Below are 17658 nucleotides of genomic sequence, written 5' to 3'. Positions count from 1 at the left end.
TATAACCGGGGAAATTACAGTGCAGGAACTAAGCTACTAGGCTGCTACCCCCCCACCCCTCCTTTCTAAGGGCATCACTGTTTTAATATAGTACAGTATAATGATTAGTTTGTATTGATTAACAAAAAACAAAAGTCAAGAAAAGGTTAAATTATTTTTAATATACTTTTATTTAACAAGGAAAGGGAAGAATAGACTTTCAAAAAAGTTAAAATGGGTAGCTTCAGTTATTGAAAGGGAAATAGTCTCCTAGAGAACCTTATTCCCTAGATGAAAGAAATATTATTATAGCTTTTACTATTATTATAACTATAAAATGTAGGTAAGGGGCTATGTGTTGCTTGCCCTAAAGAGTTGAAATTTGGGAAAATATTCACTGGGCTAAATGTTGAGGCATTTAGAATCATAATTTTATAGCTAAAAGGGATCTTTAAAAAAATCATTTGACCAATTATGCTGCAAAAGTGGAAAACAAGGCCCAAATGAGGGAATTTTGCTCCAAGTTACATGATAAGTTGAGTTGGATAAGATGAGTTAAGATTAGAAACCAGGTTCTGTGACTGCCTTTCTGTTCAGTCAGTTTAAAATTTAATAAAAATCCTTCCCATTTTCCTGTGATCCATGATGCTGCACTATTTACCATGACTTTCTGTTGCTAAGGGTTAGATTTTAGAAATACTAATTTAAATTTGGTCAAAGATTCCTTAGCTGCTTTTTAAAATATATAGGAAATAGCTAATCAAATAATATCACGATGACAAAAATAAAACTTCCTGCTTTTAGCATACTTTGGCAGAAAGGTGAAAAGAGGGTGGGAAATTGACCAAAAGCATTACTTAAAATGGACAATTCATTCCTGATGCCATTCTGGGCAGCCCAACTTAATAACTAAATCAAACAACTTGAGAATGAGACATCTCCCTGACCTTTAAAGCTTCTTGTTTCTATGGTGACTGTGACCCTACTGTCTGTAGTCTGTGACCAGATTATCCAATTCCTTCTTTAGAAATATCTTATTTATTTACATATAATGGGGGAGGGGGACATAAAGTATTTTAATTAAAAAAAGTCTTCCATCTAAAGTTATTTCCATCCTAACAAAAGGCTAGTAATAAGTTTAAGCTTGATTTTGCATTGCTATTTCTTTTCTACTCTGAAAACCTTGTACAAATTTTAGCTGGATAAAGTATTAAACATGTATTCTGTTACAATTCTTGTGGTAGGTTGTATTGATGGTACTGTATTACCTGCTTTTCTTGAAGCTTTAGATAGAAGTTCTAGAATACAGGCAGAGCCTTAGATGTTATTATTATACTTGGTTTCAGGTGGAATGAGAAAGGGGTCTGGTTATAAGGCTTCCTGGACAAAGACCGGTTTGTATGGACCAGAATAAAGACCTTTAGTGCAAGTAGAAGCAATTTTTTTTTTCTGATGGCAAAGGGAAAGTTGTAGATTTTTTACAAAAACAAAAATTTCAGTTACTAGAAGGATGTGTGGATCATTCTGAACTCAGCTTTCCCATAATAATGACAAAAACACAAATACTAAACTATTAGCCTTAAAATCTTTAGAAGCCATATCTTAAAATTACAGCATGTGGGGTCTTATTTCTTTGGTCAGTAGAATGTGATGATATTTTTAATTTATGTAACAAAAAGTAAAGATTTTGAAAATTGAGCTAGAGAGTCTTTTCCTCCTTCAACTCTTCATGTTTCAATTAATCATGTAAATAAGGACAATATTAAATCATTGTCATTTAGAGTGCTGGAAAATTGAAAAATCATATTTTTCTTTTTTTTTTTAAAGATTTTATTTATTTTGAGTCCACCCCCCACAGAAGGCAATTTGCCAGTCTTTACATTGTTTCCATGGTATACATTAATCAAATTGAATGTGATGAGAGAGAAATCATATCCTTAAGGAAGAAACATAAAGTATAAGAGATAGCAAGATCAGACAATAAGATATCAGGTTTTGAAAAATCATATTTTCACAAATTTTGGCATATAGGGGGTTTTCCCCCACCCCATGCATCTATTTGTAATAAAATGAGGGGCACATTTAAAAATCTTATTTTTCTTGATAACGTGATAATAATCATTTCCAAATAGAGCCTTTGCTGGCAGTGAGCGCGCGCGCGCACACACACACACACACACGTCATTCCTTGTAGCAATCAATTTTAAAAGGGACAGAAAGCAGTTTAGTAAAACCAATTAATACCTTGACTATATGTATATACAACATTTCTCACCCATTGTCCTTCACCTTTTTTATAAAAGGGGTGAGGTATTTCTCAACAAAAACAAAGCGTATCATTATAATGACAGTGTTTAGCTGTTATTGATTCCCCCCTTCCCCCGTTTATCATAAGATCATAGATTTAAAGCTGGAAGTGACATTAATGGATCTTTAGTCCTGATTTTGCAGTCGAGGAAACTGAGGCCCACAGAAGTTAAATGTCTTTCTCCAGGATCACAGTTAGTACTGAGGTGGTATTCTAGCTCAGGTCTTCCTGATTATTTCTATATTACATTGTTGTTTTCACTATCTATAATTTCCTTTTCCTGCTATACTGCATTACTTTATATAAGGCTTTCTGTCATTTCTAGCAGCACAATAGAATTTTACTATATTCATGTGTCACAATTTGTTTATACATTCCCCCATTGCAAAGTAGGTTCATTTGTAGAAGGTAGTTTTTTTATTCCCTTTAGTCTGTTCCTTTGGCATCTGATCATCCAATCTTAAAATTTTAAACATTGAATGTTAGTAATAAATCTCTTCAGCAAATCTCTCTTACACACAATTTAATTGAAAAAGTGGGGGCAGGCATTGAGTTCTTGAAATTCAGCAAGAATGTAAATTATTTCAAAGAATCACAGTGATGACATTGTTCTCTTTGTTGAAAATATCCTATAGGCACCACAAAGGAAGTGATAGAAGCAAATGGGCAGGAATTATTAGTGCCATCTGTGTAATGACTTTAGTTAACTTTTATGCAACGAATTCTTTGAGTCTTTCATTTAAGGACCTATGGCCTGTGTGACTAACATCTAACCTTTTTTGCATTTTTCCCCCCATCTAGCCTCTGTTTCATTCACATTTCGTAGGAAGTTGATAATGGTTCAATGTTAAAAAGGCTTTCTTGTAGCTGTGGTTATCTGATGTTACCCTTTGTCCCATGCAGGAGCTAGTGGGCACAAGAAGGTTGTAGTGGGATATTAGAAAATGAAAGAAAAGACAGAATAAAATAACTGTCAATATAAAGTGGAACAGGGCCCCATGATCATGGACTCCCTCTCCCACACATTCTTTTATTGACTTGAGGGCAGATACTGAATATTTCTTCTAACCAGGTATGCCCTACCCAATTTTTTTACAAGCATACAAAGGATGGTACTGTCTACTAATCTAGCTACTTTATGGTTCAGCTAACAAAGTCTTGGACAGGAACACACCCTGTTTACAAATTGTAATTCTAGCCACCTGGTTTGTTTGAAAAAATGAAATACTTCCCTTCCCCCTCCTCAAAAAAGAGTGTGCTTGGATGAATTTGTATTTACTTTTAAAAACTGAGAAAGTTTTATAAGTCGATTTTTAAAAATGATATCCTTTTCATTTTGTTTACTAAAAATGTCAGTAGGGCAAATGGGAAATTCAGTGGAGCTAAACGTTTCTAAATATTTTACAGCTTAAATATTGGGTTATCACTGAAGCAAAGAAAAAGATATTTATATAAAACTTTGGTATTTCCCCTTAGCCCGTTGTGTAAGATGTTGGTTAATTTGGATCGTTTTCTTCATCTAGTTTTCTCATATACATTGAGCAAAATGCACGGTAGCGATAACAACAGGCCTGGAGGTAGACAATAAATAATCATTTGAGCCATTTAAGGCAAGACTGAATTCAAGCTATTCTCAAAAATTGCTTGTCTGTTACTCAGCAACCATGTATTAATTAAATACTTAGGATTTACGGTGTTTATCCTGGGGGGGGGACAATGACACAAAAATCAATTAGTCTTTGCCCTCAGAGTATTTGCATTATATTGTGAATTGACAACTTTTATATATATTAAATGACAACTTGAATACTTACAAATATATGCAAAGTAAAATACAATGGTAGGGATCAAGAGAGGTCTTGTGGGTGGTATCAGAACTTAACTTTGATGGAAAATGGGGATTCTAAGAAGTGCAGACAGAATGTGTAAAGGTTACACAGTTGTGGGTGTCATGTGTAAGAAACAGTAAGAAGAGCAAAGAGAAATAATATATTCTAAGTTTGGAAAGATAGACTGACAGGAACTGACTTGTAAAGAATGCCAAACAGAGGAGCTTGTATTTAACCCTAAAGGCAATATCTGTATATCTATATCTATATCTATATACATTTATCTCTATATGGAGCCACTGGAGTTTCATCTTTGAAGGAACTGTTGCTTTTTGTTTAGAGCAGTGAGTGACAAAGAGTGGGTAAATTAATAAATGCTTTTTAATTAAGGTGTAGTGGGTAGAGCCCAGAAGACCTAATTTCAAGTCCTACTTCTGACATCCTGGTTGTATCACCCGGAGACAATCATTTAATCTTTCAGTGCTCCTGAGTCTTCTCTCCCAGATGGAATCTTTTATAATAAAGGCAAACCAGGCCATCTTTGGCCTCCATTCTTACCTAACCTTTGACTGAATGAGCTTTGCCTCAAACAAACTGGGACCTAGAAAAGACTTTTGCTTAAAAAGACCAAGGCTCTCCCATCCAGTGCCTTTGATAGTTGTCTTGACTATGTCTTAGCACTCCACTGGACTCTGAGGACTCCACACAGCCCTGCCTCACTTAAATCCAATTCACTTGCAAGTTAAGACATCACCCCCCTGATGGCTTTGACCCTCTTGGAGAATGAAGGATGAACAAGAGTGCTCTAAGCCTGTGAATTGCAGGCAATGTGCTAACTTACATTGATAAAAGGGAGTTTTTGCCTCAAGGAATTTCCCCTGAATCATTGAAATCACAGGTTTAATCCTTTTTCCTATTCCCTGTAGAGCAGGAGAATGAGTTGGTAAGATCTCTGATTTAACAAAATCACTTAGTTTCAGTATTGGAGGGTAGGGTAGGATTTGAGAGGAAGGAGACCTTTTAGGAGTCTGTTGCAATAATCCAATCAAAAGGTGGGGAGACAACAGTATGAATAGAAAGGGATGCAAGAAATGTTAAGAGGGTAGAATTCAGAAGACTAGGCAGCTCAGTTGGTGGATATTTGAGGTGATGGATAGTGAGGAGTCATGAATGACTTCAAGGTTACAAACCTAGTTTAAGGAAGGAAAAGAAACCTCCTTGACAGGAAATAAGGACAGCCCAAAGCAGGGGGTGAGTTTGGATGGAAGAGATAATAAATTCAGTTGTTGATGTAATGAGTCTGAGATGCCCCTAGGACATAGAACTTAGTAATGTCCAATTTTGTTGTTGTCCTCTTTATCTTCTAGTGATGATGAGGGAGATGTGCCTGGGAAACTCACCTGGGCTACATCTCAAGATCAGTGAATTATCTGCTTAGATCACAACTGAACTGGAGTTGGAGAAGTCACTGACTGTGTAGGGAGATAAAAGAGGATGCCCCAGGATAAAGCCTTGGGGTTTTATCTATGGTAAGATAAGAGTAGGAGGCTGAAAGGAATTGTCATATAACATAAGTCATGTAACAAAAATTCAATGAGGAGAAAATATCCCCCTGGGGAGGCTGATATATTGTAGAAGAGGTCTCATGGACCTCTTCTCAGAATAGTGGTTTTAAATACCTAAAATGAAATTCAGGGCATTACAAATAGCTAACTTCTATATAGTGCCTATTATAGGGTAAACACTGCTAAGAACTTTAGCTATTATCTCATTTGATCCTCACAACAACATTAGGAGATAGGTTCTATTATTATCTACATTTTACAATTGAGGAAACTGAGGAAAACAGGGATTAAGTGACTTGTCCAGAGTCACAAAGCTAATATACATCTGAGGTCAGAATTTGAACTCAGGTCTTTCTAAGCACCTGGCAGGTCCAGTTAGGTATCAACTGCCTTATCATCAACTGCACTATGTAGGTAGCTGAATTATATTGAAATACAGTTTTAAAAATATTTTTAAAATTATAGTACAGTAATAAGTGGTTCTTTATTAATACATTAAATGGCAAGACCCTATATTTAAATATGGTCAAATTAAAGTTAAATCTTATTTTTTAAAGATAGTTGTAGCTTGAATCAGTACATTAAAATATAAGGTAGTCTTGAGCACAGCAACATGAATGTCGGTTTGGATATCCAATCTGTTTTCAGCTATAATGTGACATGAAAATGTTATTTCTTTTGATCATAAAGTCAAAGATATTGCTGATTGTTGCCTATATTCATAATGAAGGAAATGCTAGATTTCAGTTAGAGGTTAATAAAAATCATAGTATAATTTTTTTCCTCACCCATCAATCTCTTACCTATAGCAGGTAAAGAACCTTTTCTTTAGAGGGTGGTCAGTCTTGACTAAGATGCAGCAGAGACATTAGAACTAAGAAAAGGATCCAGTGATTAAAAGACTATTAGTTACTCAGGAAGTAGCAGTTTCAGTTGAGGGTTAAGCTCAGAAACCAGACTACAAAGGAGGAATTAAGAAGTGAGTAGAGAAGAGAGAAATTGGGCAGTAATTGTAGACAAACAACAGGGTGGTGGTGGTGGTGGTGGTGGTGGAGGTGGAGGAGGAGGAGAAGGAAGAGGATGATATATCAAGATAGAGAAGTGTCAAAACAAGAGGAAAGACCTTGAATTTGTCACAATAGGCTAATTAATGCTCAGCATGCAACCTCATACCTTCTAAGCATGAAATAAATGTATGCTGAATAAAAGAAATAATTTTTTCTAATTTTATTTTAGATAAAATGTCTGCTCCAGGACCACATAATGTTGTTCCAGGAGCATCGGTTGCTCCATCTGCACCTCCTTCCTATGAAGAGACAATGGGTATCAATAGTCATTTTCCTACTCCTCCCCCTGGTCCCATACCAGGAGCAGTTTCAGGAGCAGATGGGAAAGGCATGAATCCTCCAGCATACTATTCTCAGCCTTTGCCAGTCCCTAATCCTAATGCAAGTAAGTGATTGACTCAACCTATTTCTTTCTTTTTTTTTTTAAGGGTTTTTTTGCAAGGCAAATGAGGTTAAGTGGCTTGCCCAAGGCCACACAGCTGGGTAATTATTAAGTGGCCCGAGGTCGGATTTGAACTCAGGTTCTCCTGATTCCAGGGCAGGTGCTCTATCCACTGCCCCACCTAGCCACCCCTAACCTATTTCTTTACAACAATCTTGTTTAGTCATTTTCAGTTGTATTTGACTCTTCATGACCCCATTTGAGGTTGTCTTGGCAAAGACAATAGAATGGTTGGCTATTTCCTTCTCTAGTCCATTTTATAGATGAGGAAACTGAGGCAAGTAGGGTTAAGTAACTTGCTCAGACCCAGAATCTAGATCAATCAACCAATCTGTCAATCAGTCCCTTTGCTAAGCATTTTTTAATGTTCCAGACAGGTCCATAAGGCATCTTAGGTAGTGTGCTTTGGATAGTGACTTATCTTCCTGAGTTCAAATCTGATCTCAGACACTAGCTGTGTGACCCAGTACAAGTCACTTTACCCTGTTTACCTCAGTTTCCTCATGTGTAAGAGAGGAGAATGGCAAGCCACTTCAGTATCTTTGCCAAAAAAACAAACTCCAAATGGAGAGTGAGAAGCATCAGACACAGCTAACAACAAAACGTGCCAGACACTTAACAAAAGTAAGACTATTCTCTGCCCCCAACAAGCTCCTCTTCAGTGGGGGAGATTGTATTATAATTCATTGAAAAGTAAATATAAGATTTATACAAAATAAATATTCAAAGTTTGGGCGGAGAGATAATTTATCCTGGAATGTTAGAAACAACTAAACAAACAACTAATTAAAGAATTTAATGTCTTTGCTTCTGTCACTTTCCCGGTAGTTCCCTGAAAATACAATCAGATCTTAACTATGGTATCCAAAATTGCATTAGGGCTTATTTTCAGGGATTGTCTTATTTATTTTAATTTATATATATTTTTAATTTTTAATTTTTCATGTACAACAATCTATATTCATTTATTCTGTGCAAAACCCTACATTTATTCAAATGTAGTCATGCCATTTTCTTCTGGAACATCATCATAACTCTCTCCCAGTCCCAAATTCCAGCCTGAATTTCTTAAAGCTTTTTTCCCTGGAGAACCATTAGTCCCAATCTCACATGTCTGGTAATAGATCTGTCCTTAAATGAGCACTTTTTTGCCAATGTAGCCAGCATTGGCAACATGGCTGTCAGTGATTTTATCACCTGAATTCTTCACCCAAGTTACCATCTCTTGCAGGCTTGATTTCACCAAGTTTCCAGCTGATGTCTCTCCATTTTTTTTTTTTTTTTTTTTTTTTTTTTTTTTTTTTTTTTAGTTTTTGCAAGGCAGTGGGGTTAAGTGGCTTGTCCAAAGCCACACAGCCAGGTAATTATTAAGTGTCTGAGGCCTCATTTGAATTCAGGTGCTCCTGACTCCAGGGCCGGTGCTCTATCCACTGTGCCACTTAGCCGCCCCTCCATTCTATTTTCAATTGATTTCCGTGTGCAGATGGCCCTTGAATGGCTTGTTTATTGCAATATCAAGAGTCAGGAGATGGTCATTCCTGCAGGAATCATTTGAGCTATTTTTCTCTCTGCAAAGACCTTCTTCACGTCTTTAGTGCAGTGAGCACCTGCTGAATCCCAGACTAGCAGACCTCTCTGGCCAACTCGCAAAATAAGTGGCAGGTTTAATCTTTCTTATAACTGCTTGGGGGCACCAGTCTTTTTTGGTTTCAAAAACATAAAGCCTGAAACACATTTAATCTTATCTTTCTTACCTTTAGTGATGATTAGAGGTGGGGCTTTCTTTCCAGTCATGTTATTTGTGCCTTATGTCTACAGGAATAAGTTTTGAGTTCATCTATTTACATAGTCCAAAGGCACCTGCTTGGGTATTCACAAATACATAATTATAATTTATATTATCATTTATTTTAAATTTGAATGTCAATATTTATATTCAATTATATATTAATATTATTTTATAATTCTATATGTTGTATGTTGCAATGGCCTAGTTGACAATCTTAATCTTAATTGGGGTTTATTTGGGGGGGTAGGGCTTATATTATGAGCATCTTGGAAAAAAAATCTTGGTCTTATTTTCAGGGAAACAGTAGTTGTTCAACATTAGGGTCCTCTTGACTATTTTTATATAGTGCTAAAGTATATGAAGTAGAATAGATTATCTCTCTTTGTACTGTAAATAAGGATGATTTCACAGTCTATTACCGGGTCCAACCCGCTGTTGATATGGCCAGGATAATTTTCAGGGTAGGGATGACAATTGGAGGGGCCACTTTGAATTGTGTTTATATGTGACCATGGAGACTGAAGATAAGACAGGGATAGGAACTGGAGGCCTTGGCACCAGCTTGCATTGCTGTATATTCAGACAAAATTTGCTTTGTCCCACCCCCTTTTAATTCTACACACCTGCCATCCCATCTGGGCTGTCCTAGGTATATAATTAGTTAATAATTAAAACCAATTCAGTAACAGTTCTTCAGGTGAGTTATTTTTAACTTCCCTTACCTTCTAGTCCCTCTTATCTCTTGAGGTTAAAATGAATTCTTGGGGGGCAGGGGTGAGTTGGGGAGCAGAATGTCCAGTATGGAAACTCCCTCCACAGATAATAGACTGGCAATTTATAATTTTTTTGAGAATTGCCTGGATGCACTGAGAGGTTTCAGTGACTCATCTGACAGCTAGTATGTATTTAGAGGGATGAGCTAAACCTAGATCTTCCGGATTCCAGGCTGGTCCTCCAAACCACTATACCACACTCCGTCCTTGAAAGGAACAGGAGAATAATTTTAGGATATTTTAGGACATGACTGTTACTTATATGTACTTTTTTCTTCTGTTAACTTTTAAAAATTATGAAAATCCCATTTTATTCCTAAATAAGTTTTTTATTAATTTTTAAAAAAAAAATTGATGCCTAGATCACCTGAGATCTCTTCCTGTTCTTTGTTGTCATATCCTAAATATCAATAAAACTAAAAAGTTTTTTTAATAATTCCTTTTTCTTGCAGGGAGATTTAATTCCGTTATTATTTTGACCCCTTAGTTTTAGGAGTTACTGAACTCTCTTCCAATTTTATTCTCTGATCCTATGTCCCTACTACATTCATTGGATATTGAAATGCTAGTTAATTTAATATCATAAGAAAGAATTTCCTGGCAGTGATTGATGTTAAATGTGAAGCACTTACTGTGACACTTAAATAAAAAACAAAACAATGAGAAGCTTGTGTCTCTTGCAAGTGGGTCAGAGAAGGGAGAAGTTTATTCTTCTTCAGGGATTTTTATTTGATTAAAAGTTAGAACCCAAACCTAGAGTATATACATTTTTCTTTTATGCCTACTTCCCAGTTTAGGAAAAAACTGACAGTATTTTAACATTTCCTATCCCACCTTTCCCCAGCTCAGATCCAGAGTGCCCTGAGCTAATGAGGTCTCTACAAGTGGGATTTTTTTTCTTTTGGTGGTATTTGATCTGACTTGATCAATTAAATAAATTTTGATAAGTGGGGTTTCTTAGTCTAGTTTCTTAGCCTTAGTCTTAGTTTCTTAGCCTTTTAGTAATTACTAGTTGAGTATAAAGGAGAAGCAAAAAATGAAAGAATTAATTATATTCCTATGAAGCTTCTTTTTAAAAATGTTTTATTTTATCATATAACACAATATTTTATAACATACCTGCTATTTTATCACATATGCACACCTAAATATCCAGAATAGTTCCCTGGGACCAGCAACCTTAAACCTTAATACTGATTGATTAATGCTTTTTTTTTTTTTAGGTTTTTACAAGGCAATGGGGTTAAGTGGCTTGCCCAAGGCCACACAGCTAGGTAATTATTAAGTGTCTGAGACCGGATTTGAACCCAGGTACTCCTGACTCCAGGGCCGTTGCTTTATCCACTGCGCCACCTAGCCGCCCCTTGATTAATGCTTATTGACAACTTGACCATGAGCAACTCATTTAACTTCTTTGTATCTCATACTTAACAGGAAAATGTGAATTAGAGTAATGATCTCTGAGATTCTTTTCAACCCTTTGTCTATGATGCTGTGATTATTATTATTTTGATTATTCATTCATTTTTTCAGGATCTATTGTATTCATTGCCTCTTTATGAACAATTGTAAGGAGTCAAAGGACCTGGATTTGAGAACCTGATCACAGGGCAAGCAACTTTATCTTTCTCAGCCCAAGTATCCTTATCCCCAAATAGAAATAATACTTTTGTCCTAATTGTCTCTTAGAACTTGCTGAGAATTAAATGAGGTGGTGGTGTGACTCACTGCTTTTTAACATGAATGGCAAACAAATTAAGCTATGAATATTAATAATAATCATTTTAAAAGTTTCCCCCTCTTTTCTTAATCAGTTGCGGTTCAGACTGTGTATGTGCAACAGCCTGTCTCCTTTTTTGACCGTCCTATCCAGATGTGCTGTCCCTCGTGTAACAAGATGATAGTGACCAGTCTCTCCTATAATGCAGGAGCCCTAACTTGGCTTTCCTGTGGCAGCCTTTGCTTACTGGGGTGAGTTGATAAACTAATAGTATCTTAACCCAAGAAGTGGTCATTCTGGCAGGGGTGACCAGGAGAACCTGGAGATACTCAAATGTGGTATTACCATGCAACTCAACAGGGAGGAGTTTTTTGCCCTTTGTTCTGGGATATTCTTAACTGGGGTTCTCCTGTTCACTTTGCTACATGTACTCATATCACATTTCTTCCTCTTTGGATGTCAAATCACCAAAATGTCTAGATTTCATAATTTCTTTTGTTCTCTGGTAAAATTACTCAGCTACATGTACAAACAAGTATTATAGTAGTTTTCTGTTATGCTGAGTGTTATCCCTAGAACAAGTTCTGTGACATTAAAAAATAAACTATATTTGATATGTTAACAACTTTCAAAAATAATTGAAGTCCTATATATTAAATCTTAGGCTTTTAAAAACATTATTTTGAGAAGAGTTCATCATGAGACTTCCAAAGGGACCATAATGCACACACAAAAAACTTAACTCTTGTCCTGGATAAAAAATTTTTTTCCCATGGAATTTTGGAAATTTTTTTGTGATCTGAATGACAAGATTCACTAACTTTAAGGGTGTCTAAAAAATCTTAAATGCAAATTTAATATAGTTATATAGGGTTTTTTAAAAAACTTTTGAGACACACTGTATATGTCTGAATCTCTGATTTCATTGGTGTGGAGAAGCTATTGACTCAAAATAGAGTTTGCTATACCACTTACTTATCCAAAGTAATTAGTATCCTAGGCTGAATTTGAACCCAGGTCTTTCTGACTTTGAGGCCAACTTGTTATCTATTATGTCACACTACCTTTCAATATACTGGAAGTTTTGGTTTATAGATTTTATGTTAAAAATGCTTTTATAAAATCTCTTTAAAATGTCTTGCCTTATTATGAATTCAAATTTTTTTTTTCTCTTGTCAACTTGGATGCAGTAAATCTGTTTGGACTTAGGATAGTGTTTAAAGACATAGTCGTTACTGATTTGTGAGAATGTTTTGAAAAGGCCCACTCCCAAATGCAGGGGAAAAGTAGTGTCAAGTGGCCTTAGGTTATTCATATATTTAACTACTCATGTTTCAGTTTTTCTTTCTGTAAATAATCCTTACACCTTTCCTTCAAAGACCCCTAAATAATCTGATATGTACTGGCTCATTTTTCTTCACTATTTTTGAGGTAGGTAAAAGGATATGAATAATATTTCTATTCTTGCCTCCAAATGGGGCCTCAGTAATGTTTAGAAGGTTTTTTGTTTCTCTATCTTTGTTTCTCAGTATCTCGCTGTTCTTTCTGTCTCTATCAATATCTGTTTCTCTGGCTTTGTTTATCAGTCTTAATCTCTATCTTTGGCTTGTCTGTCTATATGTCTGTCTGTCTGTCTTTTTGTCTTTGTCTCTGTCTCTGTCACACACACACACACACACACACACACACACACACACAGACACACATGCCTTGAATTTTCTGGCCCCTGGTCCACTATTCCTTCCACCCACTCACACTATACAGTTGATTGCATGTTTTGAATTCTTTTGGAAGAAAATACTAAACATCCTTTTTGAGTCTCAGCATCAAAGACTGTTTTAATCTCAGAAAGTAGGAAAATGTAAAACAATGAACCCACATATTTAGTTTTAATTTTGAAGAGTTTATTAGCTAAATTATCCACATAAGAAAAATGATAAATGCACATGAATACTAAACTTAATTGAGAAATTTTTTGAGGGATCAGATTCTTTCTAGATGATTACGGTAAATCAGAAATATTATTCCTAATTGATAGTTGCTATAATGGAGAATAATAGCTTATATTTATAGTTTCTTAATGTTACAAAGTATTTTGCTATTTTTCTCTTTTAAGTCTCTTGACAGCCCTTTCAGGTGAGAAGTGCAAGCATTCTTTCCATTTTATAAATGAAGAAACTGAGACTCAATAATTTGCTCATATAATAAGTAGATGTCAAAGTAGGGGAGCATGAAATCAACCCAGTCTTTTGACTGTTCTCCCACCAACCCAAGAGAACTTCTTGAAAATATTAAGAAAGTTCTTTCTAGTCCAACTTACCATCTCCTTTTAAAATACTTTTGTTAGCAAGATTTTGCTTGGTGTTTTTGATAAGGACTGTAAGTTCTCTTGAGAACATTTAATAATAATGTTGGGTTGAATTGGCTTATAGGTCTTATCTCTTTTTACTAAGAGTCTATAGGTTATAAGATTTTAAAAAGGGATTTTGAGAGGCAGTTTGGTATAATGGATAGAGATGGTTTCAAATGTTAGGAAAAACTAGATTTAAGACCCACTTCTAACATTTTTACTAGCTTTTTTGACCTTGGTCAAACTATTCTCTGAGATTATATAAATTGCATAGAATGTGCAGATATACATTAGAAGAGAAAAGTCTGCCCTCTTTCAGGATTGTTTGTAGATTTGTTTTGTTGTTACAGATAGTGTCAATGTCATAAAACATTGAATTCTTCTTTACCCGGGCACCTTGTAGCTTTCCCAAGACCACACAGCTAGGTAATTAAGTGTCTTTTACCAGATTTGAACTCAGGTACTCCTGACTTCAGGGCCAGTGCTCTATCCATTGTGCCACCTAGCTGCCCCTTACCTGGGCATTCTTAACCTGAGGGCTATGAACTTACGTGTGTGTGTGTGTGTGTGTGTGTGTGTGTGTGTGTAAAATTTAACACAATTGATACATTTTAAAAGCATTATTCTCTCAAAATCATCTTTCTCAAGGAGTTAGTAGACTTCACTAAACTATTAAAGGGTTCCATGACACAAAGTTAAGAACATTTGTTTTACAAGTAAGATAATTCTAAGTCTCCATAAAAAATTGAAATAGAGGCAGTCTCATTTATGCCTAAGAGAGCTTCTAAGAAAAATCATTGGATTGGTAAATCAAAACTTTTTTCTTTTTCTTTTCTTCCAGATGTATAGCTGGCTGCTGTTTCATTCCATTTTGTGTGGATGCCCTTCAGGATGTTGATCATTATTGCCCAAATTGCAAAGCTCTTCTTGGTACCTATAAGCGTTTGTAGGACCAAGGCAAATGTGAAGAATTTTTCTAAAAAGATTTGATGGCTTTTCAAGTCCTTCAGAAACTTCACCAATTCCACTACTGGTGATGGAATAAAAACCAACCAAGACCCCAAGAACCTTCAAAACTATGAACATATTGCTTGGAGGAATTGAAAGGAAATACAGAGACATCCACCTCTAGAACATTGGTTTAATTGTAGTCTCCTATGTACGAACCAAAGTCATCCCCGTCTTTGACTGTTTGCTGGCTTATTTAAGATTTCATTTGGTGATTATTGATTGGCAGGTCCCTTCTGCCTCCTCTGTTAGCACCTTTGCTGATGGTCTTTACATAGAATCATGGGCTACTTTGGTTTTGAGGAACTGGCCAAAAAGAGACTGAACCAATCCATAGTGCCTATAATTTGCCCCTCTTTGGGGCAGAATCTTGGTTTAGAGACCTTAGGGAAATGCTAGTCTCAGATACCATTCAGTTAGGGACTTTTAATGAGCACAAAAATTCACTTTAACTTTTTTATTATTTTTTTAAAGGGAGGGGGGGAAATCTAGTAATTCTTGACACAAGGTGCTTGCTACCAGACACATTTCTATGAGTTCATGAGAGCTTGTCAGAATTAGAATTTCTTCTATATACTTTTCTATTTCCTTTATTATAGCTGAGTGGTTAGACCTTTAGTACATGAAGGAGATGGGTCTGTCTGATCAATTAAATTTCTTAGCTATGGAGTTTTTTTAAAATAACAAACTTAATTTTAGATTGATTCATCTTTGTAAATGACGTCAAAGGAAATGCCTATCAGTCTATCTTGACTGTGAATGACATCATCCTTATATATTCCAGTGTTGCATCCCTTTTTATTAAAAATAAATACACAAATCAAAAACACAACCCTCCTGCCTTTAATTTGGCTCACTTCAGCTCTCAATAGCCTCCACAATAATAATTTTAAAAATTAAAACTTCTGGATTCTGTTTTTTTTTAGATATATGAAAATATGGCTTTGATTTGTAGGTAGATCTTATTTTTGGAATTTCTTTACCAGAAGCCTGCCTATTGTAAGAAAACTTGAGAAACCTGACCTTCAGAGAAATATAGACTTTACTCTTATTTTCACAAATCAAATTGGTTTCAATACATTGTAAGACATGACAGTTAAGACTCAATTATCCAACTGAAAACCCTCTTGGTTAAGAACTTGTATTGTGTTTGAAATCAACACATAAACGGGACTGATTTTAAGATTTCCTTGTTCAATATTCAAATCAGCCCCAAAATGTTGGCTGAAAGTTATCGATTAAAATTTGTAATAGTTATACTGGTAATTAGGATGGCTTATTCTCTTCAAGTGTGAGTAAAACCCCATTTTGTTTCTAAAGTACTTTGAGAGTTGTACTTTAGAAACAGTGCTTTCGCCTTTTATTAAGTCTTTGATTTACTTGGTGAGCATTTTATAAAAGGCTCCTTGCGGGTTTAGGAAAGGTTTCATATTAATATTGCAGCTGTTAAAAACCCCTAAAACCCAAGAAAGAACATTAAAAAAACCCTCTTTTATTTAGCCACATGGTGATAGAATATAGAGTGCAGACTAACCCAATCTCTGACAGTGTACCCTTTAATGAGTATGAGATGAGCAAACACACAAATCTGGTTATAGCTTATTTGAACCCTTATTTTATCTTAATGGTAGCAAAACCCTGGAGCTCTTATAAACAAAATGTACAGAAAATGGAAGAAAGGTATAATTATGCTTCCATCAAAACATGTTTTATTTGATGATTAACTGGGGTCTTTGTTGTTGCCAGGAGGAAGATAGCATATCTGTCTGGTATACCCATACATCCTCTAATCAATCATTTGCTTTTACTTTAAGTGTGTGGAAGGGTTCAGGAATTTAAGGAATATCATCTCGATGCCGCTTATGTTGTCATTGAAACATTTATAATTTTTAGTCTTCAAAATCACTTACTAATAGCAGGTGTGTTTAGAATTCTTCCTTTGTTGTATAGATCTCAAGATGGTGTGTTTCTAGCTGTTTTGTTCAAATGGTATGTAAAATGGTCTCAGGCTATTGTTGAAATTAATATATGCAAATTCTGTAATGCAGGCACTTTGCAGATGGCAAAATGTAAAATGTACGTAATTAAAAAAATAAAATCAGGCGCATTTTGGAACATTCATTATCTTGTGCAAAGTTCATATTTATTTTTGATATGTTCAGAAGTACTCTGGTAAAGTAATTTGCAAGCAGTTATTTAACAGTATAAAGAGTTTTAAATATACTTGTGTCCTTAAAAAGGATATTAGTTCTTTTGGGACCAAAAGTACTAGTGTGCCTATACCAAGCTACATAGTTTTATTTTGGAAAATTTTTATGACAAAGTATCTATTTGCATGTTAGTCATTTTCCATGGAAAGTGTTCAATTTTCACTGTAACCACTCATATCTGTATAGTCTAAAGGCATTTGCTAATGGAAAATCAATTCCATAGCATCAGGAATCTTTTTTGAGTTAACATCCTGAACATGTACTCTCTTCAGTTTGTTATGAACCATTTAGAAAAGCTATTTTCTTGGTACACTACAGTTTTCTTTTCATGGGGAACTTGTTGCCTGGAGGTTAACATATAGTTACAATTTAGTGAACTGAAATCTTCCTTACTGTGTGGATATTACAAATGAACCTCAACAAATTATTTATAATGACTATCATCATGACATTTGGTCTTATTCCTTGCAAAGAAGTCTGCATTTTGAATTTCACTAAAGTTATCCCCCTGTTTGTGTTAATAAAAATGTCTAAAAGTAATCATTTTTAGTTGGGATTTTGTTTTTGTCAGGAAAATGATAAATGAATTGAAAGTCACCTAAGACTTACATATGAAGG

The 17658-nt window shown here is 35.2% G+C and overlaps 1 protein-coding gene across 1 annotated transcript in view; it reads left to right on the top strand.

Moving 5' to 3' along the window:
• The window catches only part of LITAF (lipopolysaccharide induced TNF factor), a 41462-nt gene extending 24511 nt beyond the window's left edge, over positions 1–16951 (top strand). Inside the window, exons 2-4 of the mRNA XM_074196413.1 lie at positions 6918–7133; positions 11567–11723; positions 14664–16951. Coding sequence (XP_074052514.1) covers positions 6923–7133; positions 11567–11723; positions 14664–14772 — 477 coding nt within the window. The 5' untranslated portion in view covers positions 6918–6922 and the 3' untranslated portion in view covers positions 14773–16951. The remainder of the gene's footprint in view (positions 1–6917; positions 7134–11566; positions 11724–14663) is intronic.
• The last annotated feature ends 707 nt before the right edge of the window (positions 16952–17658 follow it).

This window comes from Macrotis lagotis, chromosome 8 (genome assembly GCF_037893015.1).
Source record: "Macrotis lagotis isolate mMagLag1 chromosome 8, bilby.v1.9.chrom.fasta, whole genome shotgun sequence".
Lineage (NCBI taxonomy): Eukaryota > Metazoa > Chordata > Mammalia > Peramelemorphia > Peramelidae > Macrotis > Macrotis lagotis.
The sequence above is the reverse complement of the archived record's forward strand: the minus strand, read 5'-3'. Positions and strand labels throughout refer to the sequence as shown.